This window comes from Anthonomus grandis, chromosome 9 (assembly GCF_022605725.1).
Source record: "Anthonomus grandis grandis chromosome 9, icAntGran1.3, whole genome shotgun sequence".
Lineage (NCBI taxonomy): Eukaryota > Metazoa > Arthropoda > Insecta > Coleoptera > Curculionidae > Anthonomus > Anthonomus grandis.
The window spans coordinates 29,120,596-29,146,994 of NC_065554.1; the positions used below are offsets into that span (position 1 = coordinate 29,120,596).

General features: G+C 31.0%; 2 protein-coding genes across 2 annotated transcripts in view; one reads left to right on the top strand and one right to left on the bottom strand.

Moving 5' to 3' along the window:
• The window catches only part of LOC126740195 (protein unzipped), a 76,465-nt gene extending 63,387 nt beyond the window's left edge, over positions 1-13,078 (top strand). The window contains exons 2-4 of the mRNA XM_050446125.1: positions 3,449-3,654; positions 6,871-7,757; positions 8,423-13,078. Coding sequence (XP_050302082.1) covers positions 3,456-3,654; positions 6,871-7,757; positions 8,423-8,776 — 1,440 coding nt within the window. The 5' untranslated portion in view covers positions 3,449-3,455 and the 3' untranslated portion in view covers positions 8,777-13,078. The remainder of the gene's footprint in view (positions 1-3,448; positions 3,655-6,870; positions 7,758-8,422) is intronic.
• Positions 1-25,756, bottom strand: part of LOC126740194 (mitoguardin) — a 124,472-nt gene extending 98,716 nt beyond the window's left edge. The window contains exons 1-3 of the mRNA XM_050446124.1: positions 25,410-25,756; positions 25,199-25,352; positions 24,748-24,972 (exon numbers count right to left, since the gene is read on the bottom strand). Of these exons, the coding sequence (XP_050302081.1) occupies positions 24,748-24,972; positions 25,199-25,352; positions 25,410-25,505 (475 nt within the window). The 5' untranslated portion in view covers positions 25,506-25,756. The remainder of the gene's footprint in view (positions 1-24,747; positions 24,973-25,198; positions 25,353-25,409) is intronic.
• Between the last annotated feature and the right edge of the window lie 643 nt (positions 25,757-26,399).

Sequence of the window (26,399 nt, forward strand, 5' to 3'; positions counted from 1 at the left end):
CTGGAATACTCAAAAAAAACTCTTTCAGGCTTGATTTGTCTGGAAGAAAAAAAAATCCTCTCTTCCAGGCAATTGAAGTCATTTAATTTTACTAAGGAGAACATGTTCTAAAAAGAGTGAAAGAATTAGGTTAAGGAGGAGTCATGACTCAACTGCCTGGAATTTTTTTTATATTCCCACTTAGAATGCAATGCTTCAACTTCCTGGAATACACAAAAAACTCTTCCAGGCTTGATTTGTCTGGAAGAAAAAAAAATCCTCTTTTCCAGGCACTTGAAGTCATTTAATTTTACTTAGGAGAACTTGTTCTAAAAACAGTGAAAAAATTAGGTTAACGAAGAGTCATGACTCAACTGCCTGGAATTTTTTATATACTCCCTCTTAGAATTAATAGAATTCAATGCTTCAACTTCCTGGAATACTCAAAAAAATTGTTCCAGGCTTGATTTGTCTGGAAGAAAAAAAATCCTCTCTTCCAGGCACTTGAAGTCATTTAATTTTACTTAGGAGAACATGTTCTAAAAACAGTGAAAGAATTAGGTTAAGGAGGAGTCATGACTCAACTGCCAGGAATTTTTTATATACTCCCACTTAGAATTAATAGAATTCAATGCTTCAACTTCCTGGAATACTCAAAAAAAACTCTTTCAGGCTTGATTTGTCTGGAAGAAAAAAAAAATCCACTCTTCCAGGCAATTGAAGACATTTAATTTTACTTAGGAGAACATGTTTTAAAGATAGTGAAAGAATTAGGTTAAGGAGGAGTCATGATTCAACTGACTGGAATTTTTTTTATATTCCCACTTAGAATTCAATGCTTCAACTTCCTGGAATACACAAAAAATTCTTCCAGACTGGATTTGTCTGGAAGAAAAAAAAATCCTCTCTTCCAGGCACTTAAAGTCATTTAATTTTACTTAGAAGAACATGTTCTAAAAAGAGTGAAAGAATTAGGTTAAGGAGGAGTCATGACTTCAACTGCCTGGAATTTTTTATATACTCCCACTTAGAATTAATAGAATTCAATGTTTAAACTTCCTGGAATACTAAAAAAAATTCTTCCAGGCTGGATTTGTCTGGAAGAAAAAAAATCCACTCTTCCAGGCACTTGAAGTCATTTAATTTTACTTAGGAGAACATGTTCTAAAAACAGTGAAAGAATTAGGTTAAGGAGAAGTCATGATTCAACTGCCTGGAATTTTTTTTATATTCCCACTTAGAATTCAATGCTTCAACTTCCTGGAATACACAAAAAATTCTTCCAGACTGGATTTGTCTGGAAGAAAAAAAAATTCTCTCTTCCAGGCACTTGAAGTCATTTAATTTTACTTAGAAGAACATGTTCTAAAAAGAGTGAAAGAATTAGGTTAAGGAGGAGTCATGACTCAACTGCCTGGAATTTTTTAAATACTTCCACTTAGAATTAATAGAATTCAATGCTTCAACTTCCTGGAATACACAAAAAATTCTTCCAGGCTTGATTTGTCTGGAAGAAAAAAAATCCTCTCTTCCAGGCACTTGAAGTCATTTAATTTTACTTAGAAGAACATGTTCTAAAAAGAGTGAAAAAATTAGGTTAAGGAAGAGTCATGATTCAACTGCCTGGATTTTTTTTTATATTCCCACTTAGAATTCAATGCTTCAACTTCCTGGAATACACAAAAAACTCTTCCAGGCTTGATTTGTCTGGAAGAAAAAAAATCCTCTCTTCCAGGCACTTGAAGTCATTAAATTTTACTTAGGAGAACATGTTCTAAAAAAAATGAAAGAATTAGGTTAAGGAGGAGTCATGACTCAACTGCCTGGAATTTTTTATATACTTCCTCTTAGAATTAATAGAATTCAATGCTTCAACTTCCTGGAATACTCAAAAAAATTGTTCCAGGCTTGACTTGTCTGGAAGAAAAAAAGAGAAAAAGAGAACATGTTCTAAAAAGAGTGAAAGAATTGGATTAAGGAGAAGTCATGACTCAACTGCCTGGAATTTTTTTTATATTCCCACTTAGAATTCAATGCTTCAACTTCCTGGAATACACAAAAAACTCTTCCAGGCTTGATTTGTCTGGAAGAAAAAAAATCCTCTCTTCCAGGCACTTGAAGTCATTTAATTTTGCTTAGGAGAACATGTTCTAAAAAGAGTGAAAAAATTAGGTTAACGAAGAGTCATGACTCAACTGCCTGGAATTTTTTATATACTCCCTCTTAGAATTAATAGAATTCAATGCTTCAACTTCCTGGAATACTCAAAAAAATTGTTCCAGGCTTGATTTGCCTGGAAGAAAAAAAAATCCTCTCTTCCAGGCAATTGAAGTCATTTAATTTTACTTAAGAGAACATGTTCTAAAAAGAGTGAAAAAATTAGGTTAAGGAAGAGTCATGACTCAACTGCCTGGAATTTTTTATATGGTCCCTCTTAGAATTAATAGAATTCAATGCTTCAACTTCCTGGAATACACAAAAAAATCTTTCTTGGCTTATCCTTAAGGAGGAGTCATGATTTGTAGGAAAAACTCATTACAGTATCAGTAATCTCTCCAGAGTGTGCAGGTTTTAAATTTTTATGTTTTTTAAGAAGCTGCTGATCAGATGTGATGATGCCTTTAGGGACTAAACACGCATAACCTATCTTTTATCTAAATATAAATTTAGCACTCTTGACCAAACTTGTTGCTTTCTTGTCTTAAAAAGGTGGTATAACAGTTTATCTTCCTCCTAGCAATTGAAGTCTTTTGCTGCATTAAGAGCCCTTAACTGCCTGGAAAATCGTCTTTTTTTATTCCAGGCAGTTGAAGAATTATGCTTAGTAGAGTTTCAATTTTATAAGAAATTTACAACGTTGTACCTTGACGTTCTGGGATACATTTCACCGTTGTCTAGGAATTCTAGTTCTTACTAGATCATTAAATGCGATACACTAAGAATATTTCAATCATTTGACACTTCAATCACTGGAACATACAGAAACCTTTGATTGTAAATAAATTTTTTGTTCTTGATAGCTATGACGTTTGACACTTCTAGAACACATGATAAAACAGTTGACATTTCTTGATAAGGAGACCCTTCGACGTTGCCACATTAAAATTCCAATTGTACCCGGTTAGTTGATCGGTCGAATGACAAACCCAAGACAATAATTTGCATAGAGAGGCAATATATTATCAACTACATATACCCCCTGGCGAATTCTTTGTAATTCCAACACGGATCCGTAAAAAAAAAAATGACTAATAACGGTACGAGCTCTACGGTACCCCGAAGGCCCATAAATAAACCGCAAACTCGTGATAGAAAAAAAAATAAATAAATCCGTAGGCGGAACAAATCCGGACACTTCCGGTTAACCGTTTTCGATGGTTTTCGTTATGAGAGAACCCCGGCTAAGGCTACTGTTATGATCCGAACGCGTCATTTTCTACTTAATATTTAACGCTTTTATTTCTTGCAGATCGGCCATGTTACTCTTCTACAAGATGCTTTTGATGGGCCTAACGTTCCTGGTACATACCGTAAATGCGGCAGATCCTGTACACGTACTGTCATACAACTTTGAACAGACCGTTACGTCTACGACTCTACAGTGGGTGTCTACGGATGGTTCCGATCCTAGTGTGCTTAAGTATGCCGTCGTTGGGGCATACCAAATCACTGATGGTAAGGATTTTGTCATTACATTGATTGGTTTGACAACAACGTGGTTCAACGTTACATTGAATATTATAAAAGTAATTATTATTATTAAAAATGGTAAAGAAAAATTCGCTTTGGTGGTAACACTCCTAAAAATTGCATTGGGTCTTATGGGGGTGGCACCGCACGAGTTTTTTCTTTTGACATTTTTTTTTTCGTGTTAAATAATTTTTAATATTTTTTTTATTAAAAAATTTATTTTTTTAAAATGTTTGAAATTCTAGGAAAATGTTAATATTTTATTGCGAATACATGAAAAACAGTAAATAAAAAAAAATAACAAAAACTGGGTCAAATGAGAATGTCCAAACTTTGACACTTAACACAACTTCAAATCTACATCAATAAATAGATTTTAAAAAGTCAACATAAAAAAGTGAAAACCGTTTCTTTCTAACTTATACAGTTTTCGCCCTATCCCATTTCAAACTTTAAAAAAGTGAATATTCAACTGTACATAAAATCATTTCTTTATAAAGGCAAATTGATTGATTCATGCAACGTCGCATTTTGATTTTTATAGCTGTCAGCTGTCACATGTCATCTGTCACGACTGATAGTTGCTTGTATTGGTTTAAGTAGAGTGTTACCTGTCATTGATGTTAAAATGACAAATGGATGCCGTATAAAGTGTATCGCGGTGTCTTCACTCTTTATAAGAAAATTTCCCTAAATTGGATAAAATGAAAAAAAAATTGAAAAAAAAACATTTTTCGTAAGCAGTGTTGCAACGTCGCAATTTGCTCCTTTTTACCCGGACTGTCAGCTGTCATTTGTTAAATGTCAAAAGACGCAGATTGTGTTGGTACTATACTCGTTTTAACTATTTTTCACGTTGCTAAACTGAGAGACAAGAAAAGTCAAAAAATCATTTGTTTTTAAAGGCATACAGGAAATAAATTAAATAATTCATTCATCGCAATTTGCTCCTAGTAACTGTCAGCTATCAAATGTCATCAGTCACGTTTGATAAAATAGCTTAAAATCAAGATGGCGGCCAACATTCAAAACTGTAGCGAATTATCTTTCAAGAGTGTACCTACACTTCTGTCAAATGTCAATTGTCATTAATGACAGACGGCGATTGTCGTTTGGAACTATAAAGTGTATCGAGTTGGTTTCACTCTTTATAGCAAAAGCCCTTCAGGTTCAATAAAAAAGAGACGTTTTCGTAAAGGAATACAGGGTGTAAGCAACATTGCGATTTTCTCCTTTTTACCCTGGCGGTCAACTGTCAAATGTCATCTGTCATTACTGTCAAAATCTACAATTTTTCCTATTATATTATGTTCAAGATGGCGGACATTACAAGCTATCAAGGAGCCTCTTACATATTCTTAACAAGAAAAAATTGCTATTTCGTTTGAAGGATAAAGAATGACAGAAAATAAGCATTTTACTTAAAGCAACACAGGACACAAGTGTAAACATCTATTCTTCATGCATATGGCACCGTGGCAAAATGATTTTTGTGCCTGTCAGCTGTCAAATGTCATCAGTCACGTTTGATATAGTTTATAGTAGTTATAGTTTATATAGGATACAATAGTTTAATATCAAGTTGGCGGCCAACATTCAATACTGCAGCGGATGATCTATCAAGGAGTCTACCTACACTTTTTGACATACCAAGTGCCAACTTACTTTCTTTTTGGAGCTGTCAGTTCTGTCAATTGTCATTAATGACCGTCGTTTGGAACTATAAAGTGTATCGAGTTGGCTTCACTCTTTATAGCAAAAGTCCTTCAGATTCAATAAACAAGAGATGTTTTCGTAAAGAAATACAGGGTGTAAGCAACATTGCAATTTTCTCCTTTTTTACCCTGGCGGTCAACTGTCATTACTGTCAAAATTTAAAATTTTTCCTATTATATATATTATGTTCAAGATGGCGGACATTATAAGCTATCAAGGAGCCTGTTACATACTCTTTACAAGAAAAAATTGCTATTTCGTTTGAAAGAATGACAGAAAATAAGCATTTTACCTAAAGGAACACAGGACACAAGTGTAAACATCCATTCTTCACGCTTATGGCGCCGTGGCAAAATGATTTTTGCGCCTGTCAGTGGTCAATTGTCATTACTGTCAAAATGTCCAATTGTTTGTATTACTTTAATTTCAAAATGGCGGACATTAGAAGCCATGATTACTAGCCATTTGATGACTATTTACATTATATTAATATCGAGATGGCCTGTACGGCGTAGACGTTTAAAATTTCTCAAGAGCTTGTGAAGACATTTGACAATGTCGCAATATAATAGTGTCGTTACTGTCAAAACGATATAGTTCCAAGATGGCCACCGATATTCAGGCATGTGGCAAATTCGTAATTTAAATATGACAGCTGTCGTTTAAATTTAAATATGACTAAGTCGTTAAATGGTTCCTTAAGAATCTGCTTCAAATATTTCCTTCAAAATCTACATTCAGGCTTTCTTCCAGAGATTTTTTGGGAATAATAGTGAAAGCATGATATTTGGGGAATTGTGCCTTGGATATACCTGCTTAACTATCACTTTCCAATTTTTACTATCAATTGCCTCATTACGGACATTTTCTTTTGCTTCAACTGCGTGGACGAGAAACATTATTCTCCTTTTTCCAGGCAATTTCCAAAAAAATGAAAAATTCACATTTAATTTTTCTTGCGTTTTTCCAGGCAGTTTTGTGAATACATAGTTGAATTTCCTTTAGAACAGAAGTTTTCCTTTCAGAAATTCTACGGACTGTCTCGATTGGTGGCTGTTAAGGTATGCCATACAACGTTGCCAAATTAGATATTTTTCCTTAGGAATAAAAAGTTCATTTGAATAAATAAAGAACGTCTAGTGAACATTCTTTTATTCAATTACAAACTTCACTTACTTCCAATGTGGTCAAAGGCATTCATGGAACTAAAATATGTTAAAGTTACTGCAACATGACTCTTCAGAATAGATACCTTTATACAACTAGCTTTTAATAACCACAATACCATAATTTGAAGAATTTACTGCCCTACTGAAATCTGAGGTTTTGGCTCTCATTCCACCAACAATCTGCTAGTACATTAGTAAAGGAGGTATTTTTTTATAACCTTATGACAACCATTGAGGTAATTGATGAATTCCTTTCATTCCCTCCATTTTTCGCCTGAACTTCTGCTTCTTTATATTACTCATCAATTAATTTCAGATTCAAACGAACCATCCCTACCGGACGACAACGACATCCTAAAATCCCACCAAGAACCGATCTACATCTGCAGGGCAAAACTCACCGGCATCTGGGTGACTGGCCAACTACGTCCCAACAAACGCGCCTGCGTGGCCACGCTCTACCGTAAAGTAGAGTCGTTCAAACAATTCGAGGTGCTCTACAACATCGACCATAGCGCGAGACTCAGCTGGGTGAGCAAAGACAAATACACGAACATCCCCCAGGGGGCGATCACTAGCGGCGAGAACGTTCTGAGGACGTTCGTAGGTCGAAAGCCTTCTGCCAATCCAGACATGCCTGGACATATGACCCATTACATCGGTACCTTGAATCCCAGCGAGGTGTTCGGTACTTACCATGTGGTAGACGAGAATAACACCGATATCGCTAGCGAGGATGGGCAGATCTTGGTGGAAACTGAGCCAATAAGTTACGAGATCAAGAACATCCGTTACAAACCTGCGGGCAGGGGCAGACGTTTCCCCAAGAGGAAAATGGTCTGGGACACCACTGTTTTGAAGAACGACGAGTCGGGCGTGCAAAAGGTCGAGAGCGTCATGACTTATGAGTATGAGTACTTCCTCAGCTGGGGTAAGGGGCATGGCCTCCTCACCGGACTACCATTTACGGTGTTCCTCCCTAAAGGGGATAAGGTGGAGGGTGTGTGGGGACTCCCTAAGCCGGAAAAACGGGTGGAAACGGTACCCGTTGACCGAAATCTGGACGAGGGTACCGCGGTGAATGTTACACTGGTGGGGAATTTTACGGAAACCGAAGTCCCGTACTCGGCTACCGTTGTTGCTATATATAAGGATGGCGAGAGGTTGAACTTTACCATTGAGGACGTCAAGAGGGAGAATAAGGTAAGAGAAGTCTCAAGTCTTTTCACAATTTAATGTTAGAACTATTAGAATCGACCGTTTGCCCCATTAGTTTTCTGTCACATAGTTTGTTAGTTTAACTTAAAGGGTCATACTACTTCTTTTGTAAGATTTTATTTGTTCCAGGTTCTTGAATTGAAATTTTCTGAAAAAAATTAAAATATGACCCAGCAAATGCCTTCTGATCTAAACACTTTAAGCACTACTGTTTTCCATTTTTCGTAAGACCAGTTAAAATGCTCTTTGGCAAATCGAAGTCTGGTCTTCTGCTGACTTTCTACCGTATTAATCAGCTTTCTTAAGTCCTCGTTTTATAGTGCTTACCGATACTGATACAACTGTTCTTTAACTCGAGAAGCATTAATGAGTGGGTCTTGCACAACCAATTTATCACACTATCAGTATTAAAATTAAAAATGGCCCTGTATACTACTGACCTATATAAATTCAAATCTTTCTTTGCACAGATAAATGCACTAACAATTCTTGGCACGTTGAATCCAATTGAACAAGAATAAACTATAAAATTTAGTTCCTCTCTATATAAATAAATTAAAAGCAAAAAATCTTGTGATCTCACAAGATTCTGATGATAGTCTCTGTTTAACAGAAAAATCTTACTTAAATCAAAATTCTTCATCCCTCAGGTAATCGACGTGGCCTTCGACTTCAGCCCCATGTACTTCTTGCATAACAACAGTTTGGTACCAACCACCACGCCTGCTCCGACCACCACCACTTCCACCACCACCACCCAATCCACTACCAGTAGCGGCACCACCCAAGAGATCAGCCCTATTTCACTCCCCGAAGTGGTGGTGCGTCAAAAACAAGAACCGCTGCACTCCGAGAGCAAGAAAACCGACGAGAACTCGTCCGGAAGGGTGGCCTCCTTGGAGAAGAAACCGGATAAGAAGGAGTCGAGTGGGGCAGCGGGAGTTTTCGTGACGTCACTGGTTCTTATTGGATCGGTGGTGATTGTCGGTTTGAGGGTCGTGTAAGGTCTTTTAGGGTTTGTGGGAGAAGTGGGAAGGGGTGGAGTGAGGGCAAAGTTTGAATGGTTTTGAGGTGAATTAGTTGATGAGTGTAGGGTTGGTGTCAAATTTTGGATTGGGGAGCGTTAATGGATAAGCCCTATGAACATGTTCAGTGTTACAAGTATATATTGAATAAAAGGCATCATTATTATTATTAAAAATGGTAAAGAAAAATTTCTTATTGGTGGTAATACCCTTGAAAATCGCATTGCGTCTTATGGGGGTTGCATCACATAAAGTTTTTTACTTCAGTTTAATAGGAAAAAAAATGTAAATAACTTAAATAAGGAAAAAATTTAAAATTGTTTTTTTAACCTAATTTATTTAAAAATTAAACAAAAATTATTGAATCAAAATTAAATCACTTCTAATTTTACAAATGAATTATAAAGAAATATTCTCTTTGGTGGTAGCGCTCCTAAAAATTATATTGCGTCTTAGGCGGGTTGCACCACATAAAGTTTTTCACTTAACGTTTTACTCATTTAAATAGGAAGAGAAAATTTAAATAAGCCAAAAATTTAAAATTGTTTTTTTTTTTAATATAATTTATTCAAAAACATTTTTTTTTTAATTTAATGAATCAAAATTAAAATTACTTTTTAATTTTACAAATAAATTGTAAAGAAAAATTCTCTTCGGTGGTAACAATCTTAAAAAAATGCATTGCGCCTTATGGGGGTGGCACCATACAAGTTTTCTCTTTTGACACTTTTTAAATAATATTTGACTAAAAATTGTTGTTTTTTTCATGCATAAAATTAATAAATTTATTGAAAAAATACCAAAAAATTAGTCAAACGAGAATGTCAAAATTTTGACAGTTAACATCACTTAGACTACAGTTTTACTACATAATTTATTTAAAAAATTAAAAAAAAATATTGAATCAAAATTAAATCACTTCTAATTTTACAAATAAATTGTAAAGAAATATTCTCTTTGGTGGTAGCACTCCTAAAAATTGCATTGCGTCTTAGGCGGGTTGCACCACATAAAGTTTTTCACTTAACGTTTTACTCATTTAAATATAAAGAGAACTTTAAATGATTTAAATAAGCCAAACATTTAAAATTGTTTTTTTAATCTAATCTATTAAAAAAAAACTTTATTTAGTGAATCATTCAATTAAAATCACTTTTTAATTTTACAAATGAATTGTAAAGAAAAATTCTCTTTGATGGTAACACTCTTAAAAAAATGCATTGCGCCTTATGGGGGTGGCACCATACAAGTTTTCTCTTTTGACATTTTTTTAAGTAATATTTTAATAAAAATTGTTGTTTTTTCAAAACCATTGAAATACGAGGAAAATATTTCATTGCAAATGCAGAAAATTAATAAATTCATTGAAAAAATACCAAAAAATTAGTCAAACGAGAATGTCAAAAATTTGACAGTTCACATTACTTAGACTACAGTTTTACTACCTAATTTATTTAAAAATTTAAAAAAAAATATTGAATCAAAATTAAATCACTTCTAATTTTACAAATAAATTGTAAAGAAATATTCTCTTTGGTGGTAGCACTCCTAAAAATTGCATTGCGTCTTAGGCGGGTTGCACCACATAAAGTTTTTCACTTAACGTTTTACTCATTTAAATATAAAGAGAACTTTAAATGATTTAAATAAGCCAAACATTAAAAATTGTTTTTTTAATCTAATCTATTAAAAAAAAAAAAAATTTTGTTTAATAAATCACATCATTTATTATTTTACAAATAAATTGTAAAGAAAAATTCTCTTCGGTGGTAACACTCTTAAAAAAATGCATTGCGTCTTATGGGGGTGGCACCATACAAGTTTTCTCTTTTGACATTTTTTAAATAATATTTGACTAAAAATTGTTGTTTTTTTCAAAAGCTTTGAAATACGAGGAAAGTATTTAATATTTCATTGCAAATGCATAAAAATAATGAATTCATTGAAAAAATACCATAAAATTAGTCTAACGAGAATGTCAAAATTTTGACAGTTCAATAATATACAGGGTGTTCTCAAAGTTGAGTCATTTATTGTACAAACCTCTAGAATTCGTAAATATTTAATTAAACTTAAATGCCTGTAAGTAACTTCTAAGTAATTTAAATTCCTGGCTTAAGTGACTGATAGAAGTTGAGAATGCACTTAATTCCAGCTCCTTAACTCTTTCAAGGCAACGTACACGGTGGAATAAGTGTCTAAAGAGCCTGGACAAATGACTAATTAATTTTCGTTAAAAATTGCCTTTAAATGCCAAGAATCATGCGGTAAAAACTCTACCAAAATGCCCTTTTTACACTCTCCATACAAAATACATTCTTGTTTGGACTTTGAACCTGGATAACTTGAAAAGTTTTGCCTGAATTGCTTTGTATCTTAAACAACATTTATAGGGCACTCTTTCCTTATTATAAAACTGTTAATTTCATATTTTTATCTTCAGTAGTTCTTGAGATATAAGACAATTAGTCCAAGCTCATAAGTCCTTCTTTCAGGCATTTAAACCATTTTCTGCGTCACTTGAAGGCTTCTTTCAGTTATTTACGTTAGTAAGACACTTAGTCCAAGATATTTAGTGCCTGGAACTAATTAATTTTCGTTAAAAATTGCCTTTAAATGCCAAGAATCATGCGGTAGAAACTCTGCCAAAATGCCCTTTTTACACTCTTATACTCTCTATACAAAATATATTCTTGTTTGGACTTTGAACCTGGATAACTTGAAAAGTTTTGCCTGGATCGCTTTGTATCTTAAACAACATTTATAGGGCACCCTTTCCTTATTATAAAACTGTTAATTTCATATTTTTATCTTCATTAGTTCTTGAGATATAAGACAATAATTAGTCCAAGCTCATAAGTCCTTCTTTCAGGCATTTAAACCATTTTTTGCGTCACTTGAAGACTTCTTTTAGAACCTTAAGTGCCTGGAAGTAACCTCTAATTAAGTACCTAAAAAGCCTGGTCAAGTGGCTAATTAACGCAAATTAGTGACAAATTACAAAGGTACCTAAAATACTTGGAAGATATTAGTTGAGTAATCCGAGAGCCTGGAATAAGTGTTTAATTAATTAAAACTCAACTGTAAGTAATTTCTAAGCGATTTAAATTCCTGGAATAAAAGTTAATTGCTTGGACTTTTGACCTGGATAACTTGGAAAGTTTTGACTGGATCATTTTGTACCTTGAACAACATTAATAGGGCACCCTTTTCCTAATATAAAACTATTAGTTTCACATGTTTATTTTCAGTAGTTTTTGAAATATTTGATTTCTAGTGACAACCTATTGCCTAGACTTTAAAGATTGTAACTCACGTACTAATGGCTGACTCAACTTTGAAATCTACTTCTACTTCACCTTCAAACTTTGCCCTCTATATTGTATTTTCCTTTCAGGAGCGGTCTGTATATAGGGTGTAAATAATTAAAAAAAAGGGGTCAAGTGAAAAGACTTTTATTTTCTTTGTTTTTTCGTCCATATTGTAAGTTAATAAATAAACTCTTAGTGGTGGGTGCTTTTAAAACCTTCTCGTTACGTTAAATTGTTTATTTGTTTTGTTACTAATGTTATTTTTATTTTTTTTTTCGAAGCTTTTGAAGGCACCTGTACCTGTACCGTGTGTCTTAGATAGACACTTTCTTTGCTTCTTAAAAGTAGTTACTGTAGTCTTAATTAGAATTATTATTATATAAGGAAATCAAATATATTTTGCAAGACAATGTTCGTGGATATATTTTTGCTATGGAAACCGTATGGCATATTGTGTTCAGTATTGACATATATAAATATATATTATGAGCGTATGTAGGTAAAAGTTGATTATTTTGGGAAAAAAATCGATTTTTACCATAAGTAACATGTACAAACGGTATGGTACTAAAGAAATGATGGCTTAGACTATAAGACTTTTAATGTTTTTATTCTCTGCATCTCTCTCTCTCTCTCTATTTTATTAGAATAAGGCACCGCAGCTGTCTCTTTTCCAAACTGTTCATTCCAGTTAAAATAGTATTAGATATTGTACTCTTTAAGTATTAAACGTACGTCCCCCGTACGTTACTATACACGAATATTCCAATGTTAATAAGTGTGATATTATATAAACGTGTTTCCAGTTACTTTTTCCTAGGAGGGTTCTAGTGGGGCTACGGCAGTAGCTCTCTAATGCGGATGATTTCTAAAAACCGGGATATTGTCGAATGTATAAAGAATACGATTATAATTTTTAATGTACATTTCTTGTATTATGTAGATATGGTAATAAATATACATAAATCCATGTAAATGTGTTTTTTTTTTAAATTATAAATAGTAAAGAAAAATTCTCTTTAGTGGTAACGCCCCTAAAAATTGCATTAGGGCTTATGGGGGCGGCACCTCACAAGTTTTTCCTCTTGACATTTTTTTAAACTGAATGGAATATAAGCAAGTTAGTATATTATTGTCAATTTATTAAAAAGAATATTATGTATTCAAAAAATTGGATCAAGCGTGATTTTTAAAAAAATGTTTGTTCTTTAACAAGACCATTCACTTTGAAGTCAAAAATCTCAGAAGCCATTGGGGCAATTCTTATGAAGTTAGAAGCATTGTATTTAGAAAAGTATGCTTGATAAATGCTGTTTTGGATCCAAGTGGATTCAAGCATTAGTTTTGAAGATAATTAACTTTTTGTCCGGTGACGTCTAAAAAATCATGTTTCATCTTCAAGGTAGTCACTCACTTTGAAACGGAATATCTCAGAAACTGATGGGATAATTTTGATGAAATAAACAGCATAATATTAGCCGAAGCATGCTTAATAAATATTACTTAGGGTATAAATCGGTCCAATCATTATTTCTGAAGTTAATGAACTTTTTGTCTAGTGACGTCCAAAAATCATGTTTTATTTTCAAGGTGGTCACTCACTTTGAAGTGGAATATCTCAGAAACTGATGGGATAATTTTGATGAAATAAACAGCATGATATTAGTCAAAGCATGCTTAATAAATATTACTTAGGGTATAAATCGGTTCAATCATTATTTCTGAAGTTAATGAACTTTTTGTCCGGTGACGTCCAAAAATCATGTTTTATTTTCAAGGTAGTCACTCACTTTGAAGTGGAATATCTCAGAAATTGATGAAATAATTTTGATGAAATAAACAGCATGATATTATTCGAAGCATGCTTAATAAATATTACTTAGGGTATAAATCGGTCCAATCATTATTTTTGAAGATAATGAACTTTTTGTCCAGTGACGTCCAAAAATCATGTTTTATTTTCAAGGTAGTCACTCACTTTGATGTGAAATATTTCAGACACTGATAGAATAATTTTGATGAAAAAAACAGCATGATATTAGTCGAAGCATGCTTAATAAATATTACTTAGGGTATAAATTACTCCAATCATTATTTCTGAACATAATGAACTTTTTGTACAGTGACGTCCAAAAACCATGTTTTATCTTCAAGGTAGTCACTCACTTTGAAGTGGAATATCTCGGAAAATGATGAAATAATTTTGATGAAATAAACAGCATGATATTATTCGAAGCATGCTTAATAAATATTACTTAGGGTATAAATCCGTTCAATCATTATTTCTGAAGTTAATGAACTTTTTGTCCGGTGACGTCCAAAAATCATGTTTTATTTTCAAGGTAGTCACTCACTTAGAAGTGGAATATCTCAGAAACTGATGGGATAATTTTGATGAAATAAACAGCATGATATTAGTCAAAGCATGCTTAATAAATATTACTTAGGGTATAAATCAGTTCAATCATTATTTCTGAAGTTAATGAACTTTTTGTCTAGTGACGTCCAAAAATCATGTTTTATTTTCAAGGTGGTCACTCACTTTGAAGTGGAATATCTCAGAAACTAATGGGATAATTTTGATGAAATAAAGAGCATGATATTAGTCAAAGCATGCTTAATAAATATTACTTAAGGTATAAATCAGTCCAATCATTATTTCTGAAGTTAATGAACTTTTTGTCCAGTGACGTCGAAAAATCATGTTTCATCTTCAATGTAGTCACTCACTTTCAAGTGGAATATCTCAGAAACTGATAGAACCATTTTGATGAAATAAAAAGCATAATAATAGTCAAAGCATGCCTAATAAATATTACTTAGGGTATAAATTAGTCCAATCATTATTTCTAAAGTTAATGAACTTTTTGTCCAGTGACGTTCAAAAATCATGTTTTATTTTCAAGGTGGTCACTCACTTTGAAGTGGAATATCTCAGAAACTGATGGGATAATTTTAATGAAATAAAGAGCATGATATTAGTCAAAGCATGCTTAATAAATATTACTTAGGGTATAAATCAGTCCAATCATTACTTTTGAAGATAATCAACTTTTTGTCCAGTGACGTCCAAAAATCATGTTTCATCTTCAAGGTAGTCACTCACTTTGAAGTGAAATATCTCAGAAACTGATGGGATAATTTTGATGAAATAAACAGAATAATATTAGTCAAAGCATGCTTAATAAATATTATTTAGGGTCTAAATCAGTTCAACCAGTAGTTTTGAAGATAATGAATTTTTTGTCCAGTGACCTCCAAGAATATTTATCATTACCATATTTATCTATCAAGCCGAAAATTTAAAAAAATATCAATTTTTTTTAGAGTCAGATAATGAATCCATTATAAGTACAATTTTTCCTATAAAAATGAAGCAAACACAAGGAAAAACGTGTAAATAAAAAAATAACTAAAAATTAAGAAAAATACGAAAAAATTCTACATATAGGCAGCAAATCGCTTTGAATACAAGAAAAACGTATATCGTTAAGTCAAATGAAATAAAAAATATTTCATAAAATTGCAAAGAAAATTCATTAATAATAAAAACATTTATATTTACAAACATTTGAATAAAAAGTTAATAAAACCAATTGAATATACAAAATAAATAATAATAATAATACCAATAAACTTCATTGCAAATAAATAAAAAATTGTTCATTTTTGAAAGGATAAAATTGAAAAAAGACTTAAAAAATTCATTAAAATTAACTAATAATAAGGAAAAGCATGTAAATAAAAAAGTAACTACAAATTAAAAAAAAAACGAAGAAGTTCAACAAATAGGCAGTAAATCCCTTTGAATACAATGAAAACGTAAATAATTTATTAAGCCAAATAGAATTGAAAATATTTTATAAAATTGTAATAAGAACAAATATATTTCTATATTTATTAAAATGTGAATAAAAAGTTGTGAAACAAATCTATTTGAAGATGAAAAATTCACAGCAAATAAATAAATAAAAAATTGTGAATTGACAAAAAAGTGAATTGACAAGTAGAGATTATGACGTGTCTCGATTATAACGAGACGTATTAATTTATGCATAGGAAAACTAATATAAATTAGGTAATAATTTTCTAAAGAGAATGTAGCTTAACCTTAACAATTGAAAAAAAAACTATTTTATTAAAATTAGAAGTGTTTAATCATTGGTTTTGTTATGCTGTGGGTGTTTATCTATCTCTTAAAATAAATTACTAAAATTGAAGTTATAAGTACTATTAATTGAATTGAAATTTAACCGTTAACTATGGAAAACGAAGTTTATGCTTTTTGTAGCTACTCTTTTGTGCAGTACTGGAGTGATTTTTGATTAACATTTAAAATAAAATGAACACACAAAATATGTCTCAAATAATAACAGATACGTAAATTCAAAGAAATAATTTTTTTTATAATATTTCATATCTGAGAATATTATATCTCTCACTTATACATCCTCATTTTTCTTATGCTATTTTAGTGTAGGGTGCAATATGAAACATCCATCTTAATATCGTGGAAAACATCCAGAAATGGATATTAAAAATAATATATGACAAGCCTAGGATGCAACTTACACGTCTCATTTTTACAGAAAGTGTCAATCCAGGATACTAGACAATTTAAAGTGCAAAGTATTTCGATTTGACAATATAAAAAAGGACGATACTTACGGATTATAACAATAGACAAAAAGTCCAAAATTTAAAGGTCTCCCTAAAACTAGAATATCTACGTTATTTTCTTTAAATCTGCACAAGAAACTTTCATTCAGTTTAAGGTCTATAAATGTTGATACTTGACTAGTATAAAAAAAAGATTTACGAAATTATACGCAAAAAATACATAATAGTTTATAAAAAAGAATTTGTTATACAAATTTTTCCTGAAACTCTCTTTGATTTGAGATATTCGTTCCTCTACTGTGACATTTCCCAATTTCGACATAAATTTCTTAATTAGGGTATCGATGTGCGTTAAAATTAAACTAGAATTGAATCTTATCATTTTTAAGAAAGGAAAGTAAGTATATAATGAGTAAATTAGGTAATACTAGATTTAAGTTTTATCGCAATACACTTTTTAAATTTTTTTTTAGTTGTTAATACTGTGTTTATTTATATATTTTTATTGTGTTTATTTATTTATTTATTTAAGTAACAAATATAATTTAAAAAAAACTCAGCTAGCGCCAATAAGACTGTGGCGCCTACAACCTGCACAACCGACCTGAATATCAATTAATGCAAATATAACGAGGCCCATTGTTAAATGTTCAACATGCCACAAAAATCGTTTAATTGATCGATTGACATTTATGGGGCGTGTCAACGAGGGACGGAGATTTATGCGACAGGAATTTCAATAAATTTATTATTTTTCCATACAGGTTGGGTTAAGAAGCATTTACTTGTATGTACATTGTTACATGTATGTACAAGATGTATTAGATATTGGGGTATGTTGTTGTTGTGAGAGTCGTTGTCGACCAGAATTTTTAATTTAAGGTGCACACACGGACTTTGGTCCATTGTGCTCCAGAATAATTGTACTATAATTGGTAATTGTGAGAAAAGTATTGATACAAAAACTATAGATCAACTATTAGTTTCTTGAAAAGCATTTTTTTCTCGGGTAATTATTTTCTGCAAAAACATTGTTTTTCATCAAGACAACCCTTACCCCCCCACCCACCCCACACAGCTTACCAGTAAGAAATCGTTTTCAAAAATCATTGTTTTCCAAAATTCTACGCATGAGTAACAGCTGCTTTCGTCGTTAATATAATTTTAATAAACACAGTTTGTTTATTTAAATTGTATATAATTGTATATATGGATATTAATAAATATTTAATGCAAAAAAAGTGACATTAGATTGGATATTATAGACGAAAAACAGTGTTTTTTCAAAATAAATTTTTACTGGTAAGTAATGTGGGGCGGGTGGGGGGGCAAGGGTTGTTTTGATAAAAAACAATGTTTTTGCAGAAAATATATATTCAATATTTAATTTAATAACACTATTTATTTAAATTTGATATAATTTTATATATACATATTTAGTATAAAAACAGCGTTATTAGATTGGATCATATGGATGAAAAACAATGATTTTTCAATAGAATTTCTTACTGGGCAAATGTTTGGGGTGGGTGGGGGGGCCAGGGTTGTTTTGATGAAAAACAATATTTTTGCAAAAAATATATTGATCATTGGAAAGCATTTTAAATGCAGTTGTTTTTGCTGAAAAAAAAAACATGTCCCTATTTACCAAATTTTAGAAAAACAACGAAGAAGATACTACTTATTTTGCACATTTCCCAAATGTTACATTGTAACGGTTGATTTTTGCTTAAACTATTTTATATATTAATCTAATTCTTTAAAAACAAACTTTCTTAACTATTTAATCAAGTTTTGGCTTATTATTTATGGCTTAATATTAATAAAATTATTACAAAAAATAGGTTTATTTTTTACTTACACAATGGTGGAATTTTGTGGCTTTTATATTCTTTTTTTTTCACTTTCAGAATTCAGAATTCAGCAATGGGAAAGCAACAGAATTAATAAATAATAAATAATTAATAAATAATATACAGTTTGATAACTATTTAATCAAACAATTAAAAATTATCGAACTGTATATAACTATTTAATTCACAGCCATCCTGTATAAATAATATTCGTTTGAAAAGAATCCATAGAATCCAAAGGCATTCTTTGTACGCGTTCTTCGTTTTTTTTTTTGGGTTTTTCGCTCACAGTAAACCGCCGAGCATCCACTTTTGTGGTACTAGTACAGACTAAAATCGCTGTTTTGTGGCAATTTAACGCTTTAGTAATTTTTGCGTGCCTTTGTGGATTAACAGCTACAAAATTAGCAAATTAAATGAATTAAATCTCTGTAGGAGTTTTTTTGAAATTGATTAAATAGTTAAGAAACTTTGTTTTTAAAGAATTAGATTAATATATATAATAGTTTAAGCAAAAATTAACCGTTACAACATTTAACTTCTGATACCGCCCGGTTTAAAAAATTACTCAAAAACTTAACTATACCCATCTTATAGCAAATTTAATTCTCTTTCGGATGGTATATCTAAATTTTATGTGGTGGTAAGAATAATGGAGATATTCTTGTTTATATGAAAAAAAAAACAAGAAAGAAATTTGATAAAACCAAAAAATGTTGAATACCGGAAGACCTAACAACTTTTCGAAAAAATGTTATACCTACGACTTTTTGCAAATGATTTGTATAATCACCTCTTAAAGTTTGGCGGTTTTTATAGTAAACACCCTGTATACGACATAACGGTAGTCCATAAAATAGTCAATTTTCCTATTTAGTAAATTAGATATGTATATTTAGACCTGAATTAATAGGAAAAATGGGCATCCTGTACTGCTTAGAGTCCATAAAGTGTTCATAGAATTGGTCTGTACAATGTTCTGTATTATAGTCTAAAAGAGTTTGAAAAATATTTTAAATAACTAAGTGATAAGGAAAAATGTCCAAGAAAAATTTTAAAAAAATCAAATATTTAAATTAATTCCAAGAACAGCTAAATAAAAAGTTTTATATGGAGATTTTTTTTTGGTGACATCGATGCAAAACTTTAAAATATGATAAAAAATAGTAAACTATTTTAATTTTTTATCATCTATAATTTTCTTAAAAAGCATTTTTTTCTCAGGCAATTATTTTCTGCAAAAAAAAATGTTTTTCATTAACCCTACCCTTAGCCCCCCACCCACCCCACACAGCCTACCAGTAAGAAATCGTTTTCAAAAATCATTGTTTTCCAAAATAATATGCATGAATAACAACTGCTCTCGTCGTTAATATAACATTAATAAACACAGTTTGTTTATTTAAATTTGATATAATTATATATATGGATATTAATAAATATTTAATACAAAAAAAGTGACATTAGATTGGATATTATAGACGAAAAACAGTGTTTTTTCAAAATAAATTTTTACTGGTAAGTAATGTGGGGCGGGTGGGGGGTCAAGGGTTGTTTTGATAAAAAACAATGTTTTTGCAGAAAATATATATTCAATATTTAATTTAATAACACTATTTATTTAAATCTGATATAATTTTATACATACATATGTATAAAAACAGCGTTATTAAATTAAATAATATGAACGAAAAACAGTGATTTTTCAGAAGAATTTCATCAAATATTTGAGGTGTAGTGTAGTGTCAATTTTTTTAAAGGTCCTAATTTTCTCCCTTTTGTAAACACAATACAGTCTGCATAATTTTTGAAAAATAAATACTTTTTTGTTCTTATTATTTCCCTCCTTCTCTGACCCATATATACGACATAACGACCGAATTAAAAAATTGCAATATTTTTCCTATTAAAAAAATGATTGCAAAGCCCCCATGCAAAATGTCACCGTTACGGTAGTCCATAAAATAGTCAATTTTCCAATTTAGTAAATTAGATATTTTTAGACCTGATGAGTTAATAGGAAAAATGGGCATCCTGTACTGCTTAGAGTCAATAAAGTTTTAATGTGTAAGGCATAAATGACATAATTTCAAAAAAAAAAGATAAATTGTAGCAAAAATTGTTCTAGTTTAGCCACTTTGTAACTTAGGAACAATTTTTTTATATAGAATTGGTCTGTAGAATATTCTCTATCATAGCGTAAAACTATTACAAAAATAAAATCTTAAATAGCTTGAATTAATTCCAAAAACACACAAATTAAATAATTCAATATATTTTTGGGTGATATTAAGGAAATACTTGAAATGATAAAGAATTAGTGGAATATCTTGCAATCATGTGATTTAAGTTATGAAATTGACAAAAAAACAACCTTAAAAAATCCAGAGTGGTGTGATAAAAACCATTTACCCATAATATTGAATAAATTAAAAAAATTAAAAGAAATAACGGTTATAAACTGAGATAATACAAGCCTAAAGACAGAAAGTCTACTGTGTGCTTTAATAAAAGTAACAATGAGTATTACTCTCAACAAATCTAAAATAGACTCTAGAAAACATGAAAAATAATCAAAACAATAACTATAGAATACAAAAATAGACGTAATCACAATAGTTGACTTAGTTCACAAGATATACTGTTAATAATATTTATACTTTTATATTTTCTTTTATTTTTGCTTTCTACTTAATATTGATAGTGTTAGGTTATTGAAATAGTTAATAATATATTTTTTAAAATATGCCAAATAGGTCTTGGCAGGCAAAAGTGGCTCTAGCTGAGAAAGTATTGATCCCACAAAAACATGTTCATACATCAAATTATTCTTTAAGAAACCCATTTTCTCTTAGTGAAGTACTTTTATATACAAAAATCTTATAAATGACTTACTGACTGATCTGGCTTTAAAAATAAATAATAGAAACCTTATGAATAACAGAAATTCAGTCATATTAAAGAGTAGCATGTCAGATCCTGGTCCCATAATTAATCTAGAATTGTAGACCTTAATAAAGAAAATCATTATAAATTTAAAGAAAACTAATTACAGCATTGGAAAGAGAGAAATGGCAAAATGTTTTAGCATGGACTAACCTAATCAAATTTCAGTAAAATTTCTATCAGATCTTGAGAAATATATACAAAATTATTTAACAAGCCAAAGAATTAAATCAAAAGTGAGATGTATAATATGCCCTGGATAACTACTGGACTTGTAACATTATTAATAAATATAGATAATGTCAAGATTATTAAAATTTGTACAAATACAATATTTCACAAGGAGTCGTTTGCTGAAAACTCCTACAATCTCAAAAAGCTTTGGGAAACTGAGGGAAATGTCTAAGAATTATAAAAAAATCAAATATTTAAACAGTGGGTCTTGGTAGGTAAAACTGGTTATAACTCAAAAAGTATTATACCCACAAAAGTGGTTCATATATCAAATTATTCCTTGGAAAACACTTCTTCTTTTAATAAAAACTGCATATAAATATCTTAGAAATTTCTCCAATAATAATCAAACAACCAAGACATTTAAGAAAAAAATGACCTTAAGACCAAAAGTGCGTCAGTAAAGCTAATTTTTCATCTAGAGTCTATATTATTATATAGAATTCATTTAGAGAATGTTTTGAATTTTAGTCTAAAAGAATTATAAAAATATCTTAAACAGTTTGGAAGTTATAAAGAAAAATGTCCAAGAATAATCAAAACATTAAAATATTTAAACAGTGGATTTTGGCAGATAAAACTGGTTGTAATTCAAAAAGTATTAGACTCACAAAAATGGTTCATATATGAAATTATTCCTTGGCAAGGAGATTTTCTTTCTGTAAAAACTGCATTTGAATTTCTCAGCAAGTTTTTCAGTGGTATTCAAACAACAAAAAAATGTAAGAAAAATATTACCTTTATACCAAAATTGTTCTAATTAAGCTTTTTTTGTTCTAATTAAACTTTTGGTCTAAAATATAAATTTGTATATAGAATTCATCTATAGGATGCTCTGTATTATGGTTTATAGGAATTGCAAAAATATCTTAGATAGTTTGAAAGTTATAGGGAACAATGTCAAAGAATGATCAAAAAATTCAAATTTTTTGAGTCATTTTTAAACATTGGCAATCAAAACTGGTTCTAGCTCAGAAAGTATTGGTCCCATAAAAATGGTTCATATATTCAATTATTCCTTGGGAAACACATTGTCCTTTCCGAAAAGAGTATATTTGAGTATCTCAAAAAGCTTTTCAGAGGTCCTACACAAATCAGAAAATTTAGGAAAAAAATTACCTCAAGACCAATATTGTTCCAGTTAAGCTATTTCTTGACCTAAAATCTAATTTTTGATATAGAATTCATCTACAGAATCTCCTGAATTACAGTGTAAAAGAATTACAAAAATATCTCAAATATTTTAGAAGTTATAGAAAAAATGGTCCAAGAATGATCAAAAAATTCATATATTAAAATTTATTCCAAAAACCCCAATTTGGTGACCATTAGAATTTGACGCGCATAACTGGTTCTGGGTTAGAAAGTATTAGACCCACAAAAATGATTTATATATCAAATTATTCCTTGGAAAACACTTATTCTTTTAATAAAAACTGCATTTAAGTATCTCAGAATATCTTCCAGTGGTCCTCAAAAAACCAGAAAATTTAAGAAAAAAATTACCTCGAGACCAATATTGTTCCAGTTAAGCTATTTCTTGACCTAAAATCAAATTTTTGATATAGAATTCATCTACTGAATCTCCTGTATTACAATGTAAAAGAATTACAAAAATATCTCAAATATTTTAGAAGTTATAGAAAAAATGGTCCAAGAATGATCAAAAAATTCAAATATTGAAATTTATTCTAAAAACCACAATTTGGTGACCATTAGAATTTGACACGCAAAACTGGTTTTGGGTTAGAAAGTATTAGATCCACAAAAATGGTTCGTATATCAAATTATTCCTTGGAAAACACTTCTTTCTTTAATAAAAACTGCATTTACGTATCTTAGAATATCTTCCAGTGGTCCTCAAAAAACCAGAAAATTTAAGAAAAAAATTACCTCAAGACCAATATTGTTCCAGTTAAGCTATTTTGTGACCTAAAATTTAATTTTTGATATAGAATTCATCTACAAAATATCCTGTATTACAGTGTAAAAGAATTACAAAAAATATCTCAAATATTTTAGAAGTTATAGAAAAAATTATCCAAGAATGATCAAAAAATTTGGTGACCATTAGAATTTGACACGCAAAACTGGTCCTAGGTCAGCAAGTATTCGACCCACAAAAATGGTTCGTATATCAAATTATTCCTTGGAAAACACTTCTTCCTTTAATAAAAACCGCATTTAAGTATTTTAGAATATCTTCCAGTAGTCCTCAAAAAACCAGAACATTTAAGAAAAAAATTACCACAAGACTAAAATTGTTCTAGTTAACCAAATTTGTAACCTAGAATCATTTCTTTTATACAAAATGTTCTGTAAAAGACTATAAAAGAGCTATAAAAATAACTATAGTGAATTATTGTTTTAATTCAAACATTTTTATAACCACTGCTAAACACCTAAATATGTACTTCCTTAAAGAACGTTATAGGAAAATTCCAGACCTGACTAGCCTTACCTCTACCTTATATATTAAAAAACTCCAGACTCGAAAATCCTGGATAACTTTTCTTACAAATCAAACATAATAACGCGGTCATCGGCGACGTGGAGTGGCGCCGAGACGGCGCTAGACGCCGGTAAGTCTGTCGCCATGCAACTTTATATCCGATAATGGAAAGAATATAGAACATTTTCACGTATTGTTTGTATGAAGTACAACTACATAGGCTAAGTTATATAATAAGGAATAAAATATATAAATGTGAGAGATATTATTAGCATTTATTCATATATAATATAATAATCAATTTTTATAGATTCATGTACTATGATGTATTATATATAGATTAATTGGGTCACCAGTAAGTACAAGAAGACATTTCAGAACCATAGAAACAGAAGAAGTTTAAACAAGGAAACAACAGAAAAAGAAGACTCTAAAAAATGTGGACAATTTCTTAAATAACTTCCTTCTATCCTAACCCCAGTAAATCCCATAAACATTTCTTCTATAAAGATTAATTAAAAGTTTGTATCTTACCCATAACTCCCAGCTGTTGCGGTGTAAGCACCCCATCGTCTCCACCTCCATCGGTAGCAGCTATAGTAACAGACCCACTAGCTAAGCTACTCGACACTACTGAGGCTTTCTCTATAGTGCTGGCCCTGGTGCTAGCGATAGCTGAGCCTTGTCTAGTGTATCTTTCTCCATAGATGTTACTGTATGCATTGCTCCTTCTTCCGGAGCTCGCTATACTACCCATGTCTGAAAGAAGTATTATTAAATCAGTAATAATTATGTAAACATACTTTGGGGAGTATTTAAGTCTTAATAATCTGAAAGTTTGTGGTCGATAAGGTGTTAATATATAATTTAACTTAATCTAATTAACTTGTAACTAATCTACTATACAAACATATAAATAAAGAATGTTTTAAAGAGTCAACAACTATAAGGTCTTACTAATTTTCAAAGATTTCTAAGTGCTTACCATTGGGGCTGCGTACAGTAGAAGCTCTTGACCGCTTACCCCCAATATTATTTCTCCTAAGCCTGGCAGGATTAATTGTATGTTTTTTCCTGCGTAAATACCTGGCAAGGCTTCCCACAACCACTATGCTAGCCCCCACCGAGACTATTATAACCTGTAAGGGGCAAAAAGGTGGCTCAAATAAGCCAAAATGAAATTATGTAATTTCTACCTTCTGAGTGGTTGACAGCGATATTTTCTGGGGCAGTAGTTGTTTCAGGTTGCTCAGATACTGAGCGGCGGGCCCCAAATGGGCTAAAAGAGACATTTTAGCAGTTTTTTCGCGGATATTTATATTTGTCAGAGGTTAGGTCGGAAAGGGACGGGTTACACAACACTCCGCGCACTACCGGGTTGAATTTCTACCGATTTCCGTGGGGCATGGTGCCGAATATACGATGCTATTGTCTTTTCGGGCAGCGAGTCGCGAATTTAAGGAAAATTTCGGTTTGTAATTATGTAAAATCAAATGTCCCGCGTTAGCAGCAATGGCTAAAGTTTCACTGGAAAAAAAAATGTCAATTTGACATTGACACCGGGAATTTTGTATTACTATAGGCAACCCACAGGACCAGGCTAAAGGCATATTTCTAATTTAATTATTTATGAGAAAAGGTATATAATAATATAAGTCGTAGAATAGGTTCAAGGGATGACTTGTAGAATCCTTTTCCATGAAGAATATATATTAACGTAAATTTCATAAATAATCAAATATTTCATAAATAATTTTTTTACAGATTCCTTCTATTAAATAGTAAGATCTTTGACTAATCGAACTTACCATTTTTCATGTAGATGGCACCACTAATTTATTACAGAATGCCTCTTGGAAATATTTTTAGTGTTTTAAGAATCATCAAGAATATGTATTTAACCATTTAAAGAAAAAAAATTGACTGTACGTCCACCATCTATCTGTTTCTTATGTATTTTACTAGGGCATGTAACATATGTAAAGTAAAAATAATTTGACAGTTTCTTAGTGTATCCACATGACAATATTATTACTTTATTTTTTTTTATTTACCTTGAAGGTGCGTAAAGCAAAAATCATTTTGCAATGTTGCCTATACTTGGTCTATAATTTTAATTAATTAATTTTTATAACAAAATTATTTTAGTAGTTTACCTTTCATAACCCACTGACTTTACACCAACA